The sequence below is a fragment of the Paramisgurnus dabryanus genome, chromosome 12, assembly GCF_030506205.2.
Source record: "Paramisgurnus dabryanus chromosome 12, PD_genome_1.1, whole genome shotgun sequence".
NCBI lineage: Eukaryota > Metazoa > Chordata > Actinopteri > Cypriniformes > Cobitidae > Paramisgurnus > Paramisgurnus dabryanus.
In genome coordinates, this window is record NC_133348.1 from 8,904,464 (window position 1) to 8,922,150 (window position 17,687).

The 17,687-nt window shown below is 39.4% G+C and overlaps 1 protein-coding gene across 1 annotated transcript in view; it reads left to right on the forward strand.

Moving 5' to 3' along the window:
* The window catches only part of plcb1l (phospholipase C beta 1-like), a 123,052-nt gene that overhangs the window by 5,766 nt on the left and 99,599 nt on the right, over window positions 1–17,687 (forward strand). The window contains exon 3 of the mRNA XM_065260012.1: window positions 9,451–9,519. Coding sequence (XP_065116084.1) covers window positions 9,451–9,519 — 69 coding nt within the window. The remainder of the gene's footprint in view (window positions 1–9,450; window positions 9,520–17,687) is intronic.

Below are 17,687 nucleotides of genomic sequence, written 5' to 3' on the forward strand. Positions count from 1 at the left end.
CGCGTAACATATTGACGCATGGTCAAGTGGCGTCAAATATTGACGCCATGGGGTGAGGATGGGCTGAAAATACATGTAGATTAGCAACATACATTTGCAATCAGAGTGTTATATTCAAAGCACTATCAAACAAGCAGCATGTGTATCAATGTTTTCACAAGACAGTATATTAGCAATACTAAAAACAATTGTCTATAAGATTTTATGCATTTAGTGCTATTAAGCAAATATACATACTTTATAACAGAGCTACATGTAAAAGATCTCACCTGAGATCTTGTGTACATTTTAGAGCACATTGGCCACTTGTGTGGCCTATTTGTGTAAAAACTTCATGTAATGTTTTGTTCATTTCTTGAATGAACTGAAAAGTTGAAAACAAAGAACATAAAAAGAGCTTGAACAGCAGTAAGCCAGAACTGATTCTTATATGACATTAGGATCTACTTTGTTTATAGAGAAGAACAGGAATGTGAAGTGGTTGCTTTCCGGCTATACATAAGCAGATTTGACTAAAACATTTGCATGAGGCCGCAGGTTTTCTGTCAGCAGAAGAGCAGAGCGGGCTGAACTTTGACTTGGGCATGTGGTAACTACTAAAAGTTTGAATAATGTACCCTAATAAAAGCTAAAACCAAATCTCTTTTGTGAGTTTCTCACCGGTTTGTCACATGCTGTCTCTGTATGCTGTATATACAATAGCTAGATGGCCCAGCTTACACCACACTCAAATATAATGCTCTTAAAAAACACAATGACATATATGTCATAATTTAAGTCATTTGGTCTTGAAAATATTTCATAAGTTTGAGAGCATATTTAAAAATCTGAACACAGTTCATGACATTCGTGAACATTACAGTTACATGTACCGTATTCACTTAGCAGCCCAAAGCACCTTACAAATGAGGGAGAATTTAACATTTTGTCAAAGACCTAACAAGGTGTAATCTACATTGCAATGTTTACAAGTTGGGCTAGAGTTAAGGCTAAGAAAGGTGGAGAGCTTGGGAGACAGAGAACCTGTGAACAGAGTTAGATTCTGGAAAAGTTGCCAGTTATGGGTGAATGCAGTCTAATTTTGTAAATTCTGCATAAAAAATATTAGTGTGTTTATCTCAGGAGCGGCTAGTTGTTGGTGTGCATCTGTTGTACATTCATCATTATTGCAGTGCATGTGGGGTAACATTCATCATTATTGCAGTGCATGAGTGCATTCAATAATGTCCACTATGATTTCGGACACCACTAAAGATGGATGCTCCCTCAAATAGTCCACTATTTAAAGGTATGGGGGATATTTCGGACATCGCTTTTGTGTTCCCTCATTTTCTGTTGTCATGGTTATTATTATTATTAGTTTTTTTAACTCCTCTCTATGTAACAAAGGAACAAAATTAAAACTTCAAGAAGACGTCGTCTGTCCGAGGTAAAGACACAAAATCGAATGGCAATAGAGTCACAAACTTTATGGTTGCATTTATGTGCATTGATGCATTTATTACACACATATGAGCACTCAGAAGGATTACGATACAGTACAGTGTCATACAGAAAGTCATTTTAATTCAGTTCAATTCAGATCTATACACGTTTGTTGATATTTTGATTTGTTCATATTTTCCTATTCAAACATCACATGTTTTACCGCCTGTTTTATCTTACTTAACCCTCAAGAGATCCTAGGGACATTTTGTGCCATTTTGATTTTTAAACCATCTTGACTGTGTTGATTGAATATTGCCCAAAATTGCCAGAGATTAATATTTTTTTATCAATTTTTTAATTTTGGTTTCAGTTTTATAAATAAGCTTAAAATGGCTAAGCTACGCAAAAACCGACTAATGTGATCCTTGTGGACAAAACATTGAAAACCATTATAACTAAAATTTTTGACCCCCCCATTTATCTTAACATAAACTAATGCATCCTTTATGTCAGTATATCCTTTTGAAATACTGGCCTTTCGTTTTGATTTTTATTCTTGTCCACCAGGTGACGCTACTTTTTATCATTCCATGCATTCATCAAATTTCACAATTTTTGCTGTTTTCTGCGGGCCTCATTGCTACTGAAAAGATAAACCTTTAATGTTGAAAAATCTTCCTTAATACCTTTAATAGTACAAGATTTACACAGTTTTTTTTTGGGGGGGGGGGGTTAATGTCAGAGCTACTGCCCCTCAAAATTCCTGTGGACGTCCCTAGTCTTTCCTATTGGTAGTCTCCACATCTTCTCTTTCTCCTCTTGCTGTGTTTGTATCTCTATATTTTTTAAGACAGAAATGTTTGAACATGGATTTCATGTTACCCAAAATGGATTGTCTCCTGGTAAAATTATGTCTTTTGATTTAAGCTATGGTAAATAAGCTAGCGGTAGAGAAGAGTTTATGATTCTCAGATCCCTTTCTTTGTGGATTCTGCTGTTTTTTTTTTTTTCCATTTCTGCTTTCAGCATAAGTATGTCAGCGATTTAGGTCACACATCTTTTTTCTCATGTGCAATCAATTTCATTTGATAAGGCAGTATCAAATTTAAACAGCAAGCAGGTGCTTTGGGCCTGCCGCTGAACCAGGGGCGCATCATACTTAAAATACTGGCTCCCCTGCGTCATTGTTCCTCGAGAGAGAGAGACAGAGAGACAGAGAGAGAGAGAGAGAGAGAGAGAGAGAGAGAGAGAGAGAGAGAGAGAAGAACAGAGACGGAGAGGAAAATAACTGAAAACAATCACTAAGATAGTAAAGAGATAGAAAAAGGAAGAGAATGTCACAAACATGCTGGCACATCTAAGACATTTCTGCAACATAAATATATTCAAATTGTAATGTTTGTTTTTTGTTTACTTTCACTTCTGTTGTGTAAACACTTTTTTCCTATTCTAAAACCACATTCAGTAAAACCATGTAAACTTACATGCATGAGATTATAAGTGTTGTCATTCAAACCCAATTCAGCTTCCATTTTTGATATACTGTTGTTTTTAAAGGTTCAAAAGTGCTTTGTGTACATGTGAGAAACTTAAATGAAGTTAGGTTAAGACTATTGAGAAGAGTTGAGTTAGTTGAGAGAACTATATGGTAATATTACTGGTAATATTTCACAATATGTTACATGATGCTTTCATTTAGGGCAGGAGTGGGGAACCCTGGGTCCTGGAGGGCCACTGTCCTGCATAGTTTAGTTCCAACCCTAATCAAACACACCTGAATTTCATTTCCAAGTAATCCTGAAGACTTTAATTTGATTTTTCAGGTGTGTTTAATTAGGGTTGGAACAAAACTCTGCAGGACAGTGGCCCTCCAGGACCAGGGTTCCCCACCCCTGATTTAGGGTTTTGTTTTGGGCCACATTCTGAAGACAACATGAGAGACAATATTTTGACATTTTATTATTGCACAGTTCACAATCAATCTGTTACGAATTAACCCGCCCCTTCGCGTCCTCCCGGTCGACAGAGGGTGCCTTCATCAGACTTTTAATTTGTTTTCCCCGTTCACTACATTTCCCATCATGCCACTTACCTGGGACTGATCACGCCACCACCTGTAACCAATAACACTTTCTTTTTAAACCCCTCTGGAACATTGAACCACGCGAAGTCTTGATTTGCCCTCATGTGATCATTACTGAGCAATATTTCCCTGAGTGTTTACCTGTTGTGACCTGGACTGTATTTGAATTATTGATTGTTATCTGCCAGCCTTTGATCTCTGCCTTTTCCTGGATGTTTGATTGTTATCTGCCTGCCTCTGATCTTGGCCTGTCTCTGGACTATTGTTTGTTATCTGCCTGCACTGACACTGCCTGTCCATCGTTTACGATTCTGGTTTTACCCATTTGTTTGTACTAACTGTGTCCTCAATAAAACTGCTATTGGATCCTGTCTCATGACTCGTTACAGAAGACTTCGCCAACAATGGATCCAGCATAAATCATTCGAGGATAAAGTATTTGATGCCCCGTGGCCATGAAATGGGTGCATTTACGGACTTTGTTAACCTGTGTTGGCGTTGTTGCCTGTGCCGCCCTGGCTTCCTGCTCTGCCGGCTCAAGTGAATCACCCAAGTTACCTAGGTCACGTGAATTCTCTGTTTCGACCAAGTCTGCTGAGCCCATATTTCCTGCATTTCCTGTCATGACCATAAGGCCTGGTTCTGAGTTCCCTGAGTTTCCTGTAGAGGCCGAGATGGTTACTCCTGATTTCCTTGTGTCCTGTCGGTCATTAAAGATGGTCACTCCTAAGCTCCAAGACTCTCTGCCCTTGGCAAGATGGCTTTGCATGACTCTCATAAACTTTCTGCCTTGCCAAAAATGGTTGAGACTGAACTCTTTGCCCTGCCTAAGATGGCTATATATGAACTCTCTGCCTGGTCCAAAATGGCTGTCTCCGAGTTTCCTGAACTCTCTGCCTGGCCAAAGATGGCAATGCCCAAATTAGCCAAGCTTTCTGTTTTGTCTGCCTTTCGTTCTGTTTCATTGGCCCAGAGCACCTCCACCACCACCATGGGTAACGACTCTGACCAGTCTCCTGATTTCCTCTGCTGCTACACCTGCAGCTCCACTCTGGTCTCCAGCCCAACTCTGGTCTCCAGCTATGCCTACAGCTCCACCCTGGTCGTCAGCTCTGCACTGGTCTCTGGATCGGCCTGCAGCACCTGCCTGGTCTCTAGCTTCGCAATTGTCTCTGGATCAGCTTACGGTACCTCCCTGGCCATTAACATAGCTCTGCTCTGGTCTCTGAGCTCGCCTTCGGTGCCGCCCTGGCTTCCTGCTCTGCTGGTTCCGCCCTGGCTACCTGCTCTTCCGGCTTCACTCTGTTCTCCGCCACACGAACTTGACCCATCCTCCCACCCTTGTTGCATCTACCTGGACTATTTCATTATGGCCCTGGTAGCGTCTGGAAGCCGCTCTTAGGGGGTGGCTCTGTTACAAATGAACCCGTCCCTTCGCATACTCCCAGTCCACAAAGGGCCCCTTCATCAGAGTTTTAGTTTGTTTTCCCCATTCACTAGTGATGGGTAAATGAAGCATCGAATCAAACAGCGCCATCTTTTGGTTAATAAAACATATAGCACTTGCTTCTGGAAAAGCTCCGTCAGTGAAGCAACAAGCTGATGAAATTCAGATGAATATTAATATTATGTGTACAAATAAAGCTTAGACAACATGTGTGTGAATGGTCAATATAATAAATGTATTTACTCATTAAAGGGTGGCAATAAATTCCAGTTTGAGTTAACATTCACATGATTCAATACTGTATTGTACAGAATAATGTTCACACGCACATAATAACACACGCGCACACAAGTATAAGTAAATACAATACTATATATACAATAGTATGTGGGACCAAAATGTGAATAAGGCAAATAACTCATAAAAAACCTCTAGAGTTCGAACCTTCTGACACGCAAAGCGAAGCGCGCACGTGACTGAGCAGAAAGTGAAGCTTCGTTTGTCATTGGTCACGTGATTTCAACGTTAACAACACAAGCTTCGAATCAAAGCTTCATCTGACACGCCCACTTTTGCTCGACACAAGCTCCGAAGCCTCGCTTCAAACGTAACATCACTACCGTTCACTACATTCCCCATCACTTACCTGGGACTGATTATGCCACCACCTGTTACCAATCACACTGCCTATTTAAACCCCTCTGGAGCATTGAACTCGTTACACAATCCACTAAAGAAAACCAAACAGTTAAGAATTTGTTCTGCTTTTAATTGTTTCCAGAAATACTATAAAAGGATCTGCTTGGCGAAAAATGGACATAATTTTTTTCTTGTTTTATAGATTTATTATAGATGTATTGTAAACTGATTTTCAACTATGGTATGTCGCATTTAGGTGGAAATCCACAACAGGCAACTATTTTTTGGCCTCACATACTTAACCCTCCTTTATGACACAGAGATATTGTGTCTTCCTACTGCTTTGGGTCATTAAACCCCCTTTAAGATTTGGTGCTGGTGCTTGTCTCAGTCATGGCTTTGTGTATGGATGAGGTTCATCGTACCTAAACTGATAAGTTCATCTGTGTTCATCTCATGGGCAGTTAGTCACCTCCAGAGGTGCCAGATCTTGTTAAACCAATCACCTGAGCCTTAAATGCCCAAATTTATGTCAAATTGTAATGGTGACAATCAGGGCCGCCTTAACCTAATGTGAGGCCCTGGGGCTGAGAGGTTTTGGAGGCCCCCCATACCCTCAATTTATAGTCTAATTAAAAAAAAAGTGTAATATCTAGGTAATCTACATCAAATAATGCATTAGTTTCTTTCAATACATGAGTTTTCCCTCTTTGACCCAGAAAACACCATAATATCCATATATGTTTATTAACATATCACTGAGCCCACTTGAGCATAAACACAAGACACTTTATTTAACAACCACACACAGCAACTTGTGTTGAAAATAAAACATAAATGTGTGAGAGTATATATGTTTATAAGCTTTATGTTTATATAGTTTTTGGAATATACAAATTTGCAGAAAATTGCCACTCACTAACTAAATGCTCAGCACAGTTTTAAAAATATAAGAATTTAAAGTTAGTTTTAAAGTGAAAATGCATTAATGTTAACAAAAGATAAGTCTTTATAAACAGAATCTTGTTTTTTAATCAGTTATTTATTTTGTAGGCTATTGAAGATATAGTATGAATTGTATTTAGTATTTATGCATACTACGCATGTAAAACGAACACGTATGAATATGCACAAAACAGACAGGGAACATACCTGTATATAAGATCTTTAGATAAGGAGATAATAAATATGAATGGTGCGGTCAGGGGATGATCATTTGAGATGGTCTTGTCGCGCTTAGACTTGCACATTTACCGTTTCGTCATCTTTCTAAACCCACATATGTGTACTGTGAGCTAACGTCGCGTCAAACTACAGCGCTCCAGCTGCGCACGCGTCACTGATATAAACGCGAGTAAACTTAAACTTTATAACAACGAACAGCATTAATATGTTCGGGAACTCCTTTCTTTATTTGGCGGCACAGTATCTTGCGCACAGTTGAAGAGACTTCTGCATGCCAGAGACTCAGCTGCACGAGCACAGAGAGAGCGAGCGAAAGAGAGAGAGACCTGCACCTCAGTGCTTATGAAATTTCAGAAATCACTCTTTCATTTGTTGGTGGATTATTTCCCGTTTCTCTGTCACACTCAGTCTAACATGCAGGAATGCCAAGTTGACAACGCGCACTTAATTACATCACGCGGAATAGAAAAATCTGTTCCGTCTGATATTTTATTTCACGTTAAGTTACCACGGACCAATCAGCAGCCATGTAACGTGCAGTTAGAGTGATTGACAGATAACCTGACAAGTTACAAAACAATATGACCGTGAACTTGGGAGGCCCCTGAACTTGGGAGGCCCCTGGGCTTCAGCCCAGGTAAGCCCGTGCATTAAGGCGGCCTTGGTGACAATGGTGATGTGTGACGTCACAGACAGCAGACACACAATTCAATTTAATTTAGATAGCACTTTTTTGTTCATTGTTCCAAGGCAGCTTTACATAAAAACAAAGAATATAAATATAAACAAAGAAATCATAGATAAGCAAAGAACAAAATCATGTCCGTTTATAAATATTGTTTAGAATGGAGTACATGGAGAGTCCATAAATTTGAAGTTACAAATTGATTTCCTTATTTAAATAATGTAATAAGTAAAACCCCATTCCAACAAAGAGGCATTTAAGGGTGTTTTCACATATAGATAATTTTAAAAGAACCAAACCCAGTTCACTTGAAGCAGAAAAGGAACTAGCCGAACAAGTCCTTTTGGTGTTCACAATATAGTGGACTCAAAAGAGTCCTCTTCAGAACTGAAGGGATCTCAGTCCCTATCTTGTTCACATCACAGCTTCATAAGAACTCAGATCCCAGCTTTTTGTGAAGCAGTTGATTTTAATACAACGTCAAAATGACACGCATAGCGCACCGGGACCTCATTGATTTCACATATGTTCTGAGTTCGGTTCACATTTGGGTCCTTTTAGGGGGGTCTGAGATCACTTGGTTTGTTCACATATACACCCTGAACTGCTCCGAGAGCGTTTGGAGGGCTCAAACGAACTAGGTGTGAAAACACCCTAAGGTGAAGCTGCATAGTAATGCTATGAGAAGCCATGGGCTTTGATGATTGGGGGAATCTTATGTGCATGCAATAGACACACATTGGATGCTACTGTTACTGTCATTGTGCAGCTTTACACACAGCAGGATCTTTTTAAACACACACTTCAAAGTAGAATCTTCATATTTATAGTGACCTTTGACTTGATGCCTACTGCTGCAAACACAGAGAGACCTTTGCTTTAAACCCGCTTGCGCACTTGCTTATGTCTACATGGAACATAAACATTTTAATAGCTTGATGCAAACAGCTCTTTGATGTCATGATTGCTTTATTATTTATCTTGGTGCATGAACCGACATGGTCAGATCGTTTTAGTCATTTAGTCAGCTCTCTTAGACCAGTACCAGAACCAGTGCAATATCAGTTCAGGACCAGTATAGGTGCTGATTGATCCCTTTTTGACTGGCCAGAAATGTTCAGGTTCCAATTCTTGCACTAGTGTAGGTCTCACTACACTGTTAGAAAAAAATGGTCAACATATGTATCCCCAGCTGTCACTAAGCCAGGAACCTTTAAAAAGGCCCTAATATGTACAGTTAGGTACAGATATGTATACATTTGGTTACAAAATGTACCTTTGAGATACTAATATGTACTAACATTGGTCTTACATGTGTACCGGATTATGTCGTATGTTGGCCAGGAGAGACATTGTCTGTGTATGCATATGCGACCGTTGGAGACTAATATTTAATTGTGAAGACATTATAGCACCTGAAATACAATTAAACTATAGTAATGGAAAAAAGGAATAACAATGCATGATCAAATAAATGCAAATTAAAGATAAAAACAAATATATGAAATTAAATATATGGAAAATATAATATTTTAATAATAAATGAGATACAACACAAATCTGTGTTTGTACTGAATTTTCAGATTACACACAAAGGCTGCTTTTAAACATCACACTGGAGAGTTCTCACTGACATGCAATAATACTTAACAACAATGCAAAATATGGATTGTAAAGTTAAGATTATAAATGTTAATGTATTTAATATCAGGTTCTTTTGCTAATAACATTGGTCATTTTAAGTTTAGCAAAAATGGTTTGAAAAGTAGTGACAACTTCAGAAACTGGAAAAATATGCATTGAAGAGTTATGACACTACCTGTTAACATTTGTTTATTGTAAATCTGTGGTTACTGCAAAATAATTTATGAATGGTCTTGCAACGTTTAAATTGCTTGCTTGCTAGGCAGTTTAGTGATTGATCACTCTCTATGTTCTAATGATAATAATATAATAATATAGTTGATGTGTTTGTGATTACAGGAAACAGACTTATTGGATATTTTTTTAATCAAAGATACAAGAAATGGAAGACATGCCAAGACACCAAAGGTAATGATCAGACCATGTCATACAAATAGCATATAAACGTAAGTGTGTCAAAATGACATAAAGCAAGCTGTTTTTGGAGCCGTTATCACAGCGCAACAGTTAAACCATTAAAAAACTTAATCCACTGATCATTGCCCGGCCCCTAACACAATTGCAAGCATTCATTCAGGTTGTAGCGTTGTTTGAAAGTTAAGAGAGATGGCAGCTTTCCAGCGAGTGGGCGTGGTTTCAGCATCAACAGAGGACACGCCCACAGCGTTTGAGAGCAGAGAATGCTGCCTATTTTGATAAGTTATTATATTTACTTGCCTTTTTTTCTAGCAATTATATTTAATTGGGTGTTGAATAACACATTCAGAACACATTTAATATCAGACTTTACAGGGACTTTAAGAACAAGACCAACATAACCAGTCCATTCCACGCATGTGCAAATCATCAAGGGCTGGGGGTTTGCAATAGTATTTATTGATTAACACAAATTAGGCCTAACCCAGATTAATCAATGGAACTTTATTTACAACTCTTTATTCAGTTTTGCTTCATGTTTCATACTCTTCTATTGTCTAAGAAGGAAACAAACATATTTTTTCACCATCAGTTACTCCATGTGCAGCTCTTTACTAACCCTTATACTGTACAAACTGTATATTCTACCTTGCACACTGCATTAAAATGCTTATAAGTAAAAATACTTATTTCCAATCAGAATGTTTAAAAATGCTTAAATTAAGATGCCTGATTAATACCTTTATTTTTAACAGTCATTAGGCACTTTATTTCACTTTTCAAACCATTTCTTTAGTTTTTTTATTAAAAGAAATGTTTTTTCGATCTGATATATGATACAAAAAGAAGAAGAGTGAGGTTGGTATAAAGGTGATTCGAACCAGTGACATTGTGTCAAAAAAAGTTCACTCACTACTGCCTGCGCCACTAAAGTTGTTGAATTTTACTGTTTGTTTGTTTTTTTCTTTAGTGGCCCAACCAGACATTAGTGGGCGGAGCAACTATAAACAGCGTTTGCCAACAAAGGACCACTCTGTGTTTTAAGATTAAATAAACACGTCATATTTTAAGCATTGGGTTAAACATTGATCAGAATCAGAAAGAGGTTTATTGCAAGGTATGTTTGCACATATCAGGAATTTGTTTTTGTGTCACAGCTTCCAGTAGACAGAGACAACAACGACACACAGATAAATGAAGATAAAAATATGACTAGAAATAAAATAATAAAACAAGATATGAATACAAATACATATATTATATACATACTCTATAAGGTTATTGCAAATATTATTATTATTGCACACTGGGAGAACATTTAACTGTTCATGAGGTAGATTGCTTGGGGAAACAAACTGTTCTTGTGCCCGACTGTCCTGGTATTCAGTGCTCTGTAGCGTTGACCAGATGGCAAGAGTTCAAAAAGCAGATGGCAAGGGTGAGAGGGGTCTCGAGTGATTTTCTGAGCCCTTTTTCTCACTCTGTATGTATACAGTTCTTGGAGGGATGGCAGGGGCATTAATAATCCTTTCAGCAGACTGAATTGTCCTTTGTAGTCTTTTGATATGTCATTTTGTAGCTGACCCAAACCATACAGTTATTGAAGTGCACAGAACATACCCAACGACAGCTGAGTAGAATTTTTTGAGCAACTCCTGTGGCAGGTTAAATTTCCTTAGCTGGCAAAGGAAGTACAACCTTTGTGGGGCCTTTTTAACAATAGAGTCAATGTGAGCGTCCCACTTCAGGTCCTGAGAGATGGTGGTGCCCAGGAACCTGAATGACTCCACTGCAGTCACAGTGCTGTTCATGATGGTGAGTGAGGGGAGTGCAGGGCAGTTTCTTCTGAAGTTTGACAGAGGGGTCTTTTGATGTGCTATCATTGGTGTACAGGGAGAAGAGCAGTGGGGAGAGGACACAACCCTGTGGGGCACCAGTGCTGATAGTGCAGATGTTGGATGTGAATTTTCTAATTCTCATCACCTGTTGACTATCTGTTAGAAAGCTGGTGATCCACTGACAGATAGAGCTAGGGACAGAGAGGTGGGTTAGTTTGATGCTACATTAGCCAACATTTGAGTTCCACCAAATAGCAAATAATCTTTCTCTTTTGGGGTTTTTAATGTTACTGAGAGATTTCATTTTTTTATACGTACTTTTATATTACAACTCCCGACCTCCTCTCACTTCCGGTTTGTGACGTCACGCTGAACAGATCCTGCATCGTAGCTCCGTCGAGTTCATCATCTAAAAGCTTCTTTTTACCATCTTATTCCTATTTATATAATATAACTTATCAGTTTTACATAGGAATACTTTACCGTGACGATTATTGAGCAGTACTACCACGTGAAACTATTTATCACTAATAAACACCCAGTGTTAGCTTATAGCCCGCTAGCATCCACACGGTGGAGGCTGAAGCTAGCTTTTTCCGATCTAATGGCGGATTCATCTGATATATGCTTTTCTGACCTGTCCTCACCTGAGCGGGAAGCTGTGGAGGAGTTGTTTCCCGGTTTTAGCAGATCCAAGGCGAGGTACAGCGCCCACTTCACCCTGCCTTCCGACGTCCACAAGCGATCGAGGCGCGCAACAAACGAGCATTCCACGCGATGCAGCTTCACGGACCGTGAACGACATGAAAGCGATCGGGAAGCTGTGGAGGAACCGCTGCCCGGCCTTCGCAGATTCGGCAAGCCAAACATCACCCTGGCCCCAGACGTTCGCAGGCGACCGAGGCGTGTCACACCCGAACACCCCACGCGATGCAGCTCCGGGGACCGCGTTCGGGTAAACGAAGACGCCATCGCCCAGCAAGAAAGCGGTAAGACTCCGCTTGTTATTGTAACATGTACTACTTGCCACATGTATAGTTTAGCTTCTGCTGTTAGCATAGAGAGGTTTACATGCACTAAGTGTATTGAAGTATTAAGGTTAACTGAGAAGGTTGCTGAACTAGAATCGCGCATCCGAACGCTAGTTGAGGATAGCAAAACCGCTAATGTTACTGTTGTAAATACTGTATCGAGCGAAAAGACAAATGGCTCGGTTCCGACACCAGATGCTAATGTAAACATTACAAATACTATATCGAGCGCGCATAGTGTTCCGACATCAGATGCTAATGTTAACATTACAAATACTGTATCGAGCGCGCATAGTGTTTATCATAATACACATGGCTCGGTTCCGACATCAGAGTCAAGTCGGCGGTCTAACTGGGTGACTGTCAGGCGGCATAGTCATAAACGGCGTCCTTCTAAGACCCATAACGTTACGGCACTTTCTAACAGATTCGATCCCCTAAGGAATACACTAGCTGAAACACCTGTTAAAAGTGCACTGGTCATTGGAGATTCTATACTCAGGAACACTAACATTGTGGCACCAAACACTACAGTCGACTGTATACCGGGAGCCAGAACGTCTGACATTAGATCCAAACTTAAAGTGCTGGCTAATGCTAAACGGAAGTTTTCTAAGATTGTTATTCACGCCGGAACAAATGACACCAGACTCCGACAGTCGGAAATCACCAAAGATACTATTAAGGAGATGTGTGAAATTGCAAAAACAATGTCAGACAATGTAATATGCTCTGGTCCCCTTCCCGCCAACCGGGGAGATGAAACACATAGTAGATTAGTGTCTCTCAATGGCTGGATGTCAAAGTGGTGCCCTCAGCATAATGTAGGGTTTATAGACAATTGGAAGCATTTCTGGGGTAGACAATTCCTCCTAACCCGAGATGGCCTTCATCCGACATCAGAAGGAAGTGCTATACTCACCAGAAATCTGATTAATAGTCTTAATTCTGATATAGTATGACTATCCAGGGCCCAGGTCAGGAAACAGACGGATCAGCTTAACTGTCCGTCTGTTAGCTGGCATGATATGTCAAGATCACATATATCCCAGCACTTCGAGTCGATCTTACCAGAATATCAACACATTTCAACTGTATCTGTTCCCCGAACAAGCAAATACAGAGCACCGCTTGCCACATCACGTACAAATTTGATCAACATAACATTAGAAAACAATACATTACAAGATGAACCTCGAATGTTAAAATTCGGCCTTCTTAACATTAGATCGCTTACCGATAAAGAACCTATTGTTAATGAAATAATTAATGACCAAAACTTAGATGCACTCTGTTTAACAGAAACCTGGATTAAAGCAGATGACTACACTAGTTTAAACGAATCCACCCCACAAGACTATTATTATAAACACGAACCTCGATTAAAGGGGAGAGGGGGTGGTGTAGCTACAATATACAACAACATTTTTAAAGTTAACCAGAAATCTGAACTAAAATTTAACTCATTTGAACTAATGTTATTAAATATGGAAATAACTGATCGTAACAACAAACAGCTTTCTTTTGTCTTAGCTACAATCTATAGACCTCCGGGCCACCATGCAGATTTCCTTAAAGAAATAGCAAATTTCCTGTCTGAGCTTGTAGTCACTGTAGATAAAGCTCTTATCGTTGGTGATTTTAATATTCATGTGGATAACTCAAAAGATGCATTAGGACATGCATTTATGGATGTTCTAAATTCTCTCGGTATTAAACAAAACGTGTCAGGGCCCACGCATACTCGTAAGCACACATTAGACTTAATTCTGTCACTCGGACTCAATATTAATGACGTCGAAATATCACCTCAGAGTGATGCAGTTTCTGACCATTACCTTGTGTCATACACTGTACTTCTAGATAGGATCACTCAATCCACAACATGCTACCGACTAGCCAGAACTATAATTTCCACCACTAAAGATAGCTTTATCAGCACTCTTCCAGACTTGTCCCAAATGAAACATGTAGCAGATAACTGTGACGATCTAGATACTGTAATAGAAAACCTGAACAATGTCTGTTCTAACACACTGGATGCCGTTGCTCCCATTCGAAAAAAGAAAATCAAAGAAAAACCGCCAGCTCCATGGTATGATCATCACACAGCAGCACTTAAAAAGGCAGCTAGAAAAATGGAAAGAAATTATAGAAGCACAAAATTAGAGGTATGGCGTGTAGCATGGAAAGAGAGTGTTAAACACTACAGACAGGCTATAAAAACGGCCAGATCTACCTATCTCAGTACGCTTATTAAAGAAAATCATAACAACCCTCGTTTCCTCTTTAGCACAGTTGCAAAACTGACAAGAAACAAAGAACAAACAGAAACCAATAGTAAACTCCAACACAATAGTAACGATTTCATGAACTTCTTTTCTAACAAAATTACGGCTATTAGGGAAAACATCGTAACTTCCCAAGCAGCCATCACTCTACCCATTAGTTCACTAAACACTAGATTACCATATGAACATTTTGATTCATTTAAACCTACTACAATAGATGAGCTCTCTAAACTAGTCACATCATCCAAATCATCGTCCTGTATATTAGACCCCGTTCCCACAAAACTACTTAAAGAGGTATTCCCTGTAGTGTCAACCCCGGTTCTAAATATCTTTAACTCATCGTTAAAAATAGGATACGTTCCAACAGCTTTCAAGCTAGCAGTTATTAAACCGCTGATTAAAAAACCACAGCTTGATCAGGGAGAGCTTAATAACTTTAGACCAATCTCAAATCTCCCTTTTCTTTCGAAAATATTAGAAAAAGTAGTGGCAAGCCAGTTACGCACATTCTTGACAAATAATAGTACGTATGAAAAGTTCCAATCAGGATTCAGGCCCCACCATAGCACAGAGACAGCGCTGCTTAGAGTTACAAATGACCTCCTGTTAACATCCGATCGTGGTGAAATCTCAATCCTTATATTACTAGACCTTAGCGCAGCCTTTGACACAATAGACCACACAATCTTACTCAATAGACTAGAAAACTATGTTGGTATCAGTGGTCAGGCGTTAGCCTGGTTTAGGTCGTATCTAACCAATCGCTATCACTTTGTTTATGTAAATGAGGAAGAGTCATATCACTCCCTGGTTAAATATGGTGTACCGCAGGGATCAGTTTTAGGTCCTATCCTGTTCTCATTATATATGTTACCTCTAGGAGACATTATCAGGAAACATAACATAAGTTTTCACTGCTATGCGGATGACACCCAGCTTTACATTTCCTCACATCCCAGCGAAACCCACACGTTTTCTAAGCTAACAGACTGCATTAGCGATGTTAGTGACTGGATGGCACATAACTTTCTTAAGCTCAACTACAATAAGACAGAGATGCTTATTATTGAACCGAATCGCTACAAACATAATATGTCAGATTACAAGTTGCACATAGATGGCTGTACTGTGGTACCATCTTCCTCGGTTAGGAACTTAGGTGTGATGTTCGACAGCAATTTATCCTTCGATAGTCATATCGGCAACGTCTGCCGCACAGCATTCTTCCATCTTAGAAATATCTCAAAAATCCGCCATATACTGTCTACATCTGACGCAGAGAAGCTTATTCATGCTTTTATGACCTCTAGAATAGACTATTGTAACTCGCTACTTGGGGGATGCCATGCAAATCAGGTAAACAAGCTGCAGCTAGTTCAAAACGCTTCTGCAAGAGTGCTTACTAGATCTAAGAAGTATGACCACATAAGTCCAATTCTAGCATCTTTACACTGGCTACCAGTTAATTATCGCATACAATTTAAAATATCACTTACCACCTACAAAGCCTTAAATGGCCTAGCACCCTCATATCTTAGAGAATTACTATCAGAATACAATCCATCACGTGCACTGCGTTCGCAAAACTCTGGTCTCTTAGTTATCCCTAAAATATCAAAAGTGTCTAAAGGTGGAAGATCCTTTTCCTACTTAGCCCCTAAGCTCTGGAATGATTTACCAACCGTTGTCCGAGAATCAGACACAATAGATACCTTTAAATCTAGACTTAAAACTTTTCTCTTTAACAAGGCATTCACATAATTTGTTTTAGTAATGGTACTCATCTCACAATAGATAGCTTGTACAACCTGATAAATAAATAAACTAAATCCTCATTTTCGTCAACATTTCAAAGCATGGTAAATGCTATTAATAAACTTAAGAAAATGTTTAATCTCTCCTTACTTGTTTACATATGTGCAGCAAACCATGGGCCGAGGCATAAACTTTCAAAAACAAATTTCACGTATAAAATAGAAAATGCTACATATAAGGAAAAGAAACGCTACTTTGTGCACATACAAACCACAATACAAGGCCAAACTTCAACACTAGACCAATAAAACCCTGAATCGGGCCATTAATTGCCAAGCGCAGAGGAGTGATTGAAAATTATGTATGGAATTATGTTATCACTTGTTCGGCCCTCCACCTGAGGTTTCTGAGTCGAGTAGGGGAGTACTGTGAAGCCTAGACAGGCATCAGGGAGATGAATGGCGCAGTCACGTCCCCGTCTCCCCTTTACTCCCTTGCTCGTCCGGATTTTAATAAAGCTCGGTGGGTATAGATTTGTGGTGTTAAGCCCACTAGTCGGGGGCGGGATTTCAGTCCTTAAAAGGGCGTCACTGCATCCATTTCCTAAAAACATTCGCCGTCCGGTGCATTTTTCTCGTTCTCCCTAAACCGAACTGTGCAGAGTCTGTCACTAGGATTACGTATCTTCAATACGTATATGTATGTGTGTGTGTGTGTATGTATGTATGTATGTATGTATGTATGTGTATATGAGTATATATATGTATATATGTATATGTGTGTATGTATATGTATATATATGTATGTATATATATATATATGTATGTTTGTGTATATGTACATGTGTATACATATGAATGGCCCCTACGCTAATTGGGTTTTGTTTTTCTTTCTTCATGTCTCGTCCTCGTCTCCGAGGACACTTGAGACAAACAGACCCAGTTCCGGTAAATGTGAAAGTTGGCACACCTCTGACTCACCGGCAGACCGTCAACGTGATGCCCAGCTGATGCATGACCAACAACCACCAGCAGAACCCGTTTTACCTCCGCCTAATCTCCTTAATCGTTTCAATGTATATATAAATATATCTCCCAAGGGTTTTTTCCTCCTAAGACTTTTTTTTACTTCCCCTGCTGAGTCTGGGGTTTTTTTCTCATAGGGGGTTTTTCAACCCGGGGAGGCAGCCTTCTTGGGCTTTACTTAGCACCCTCTTCTTTACGTTACATTAGCAATACGCA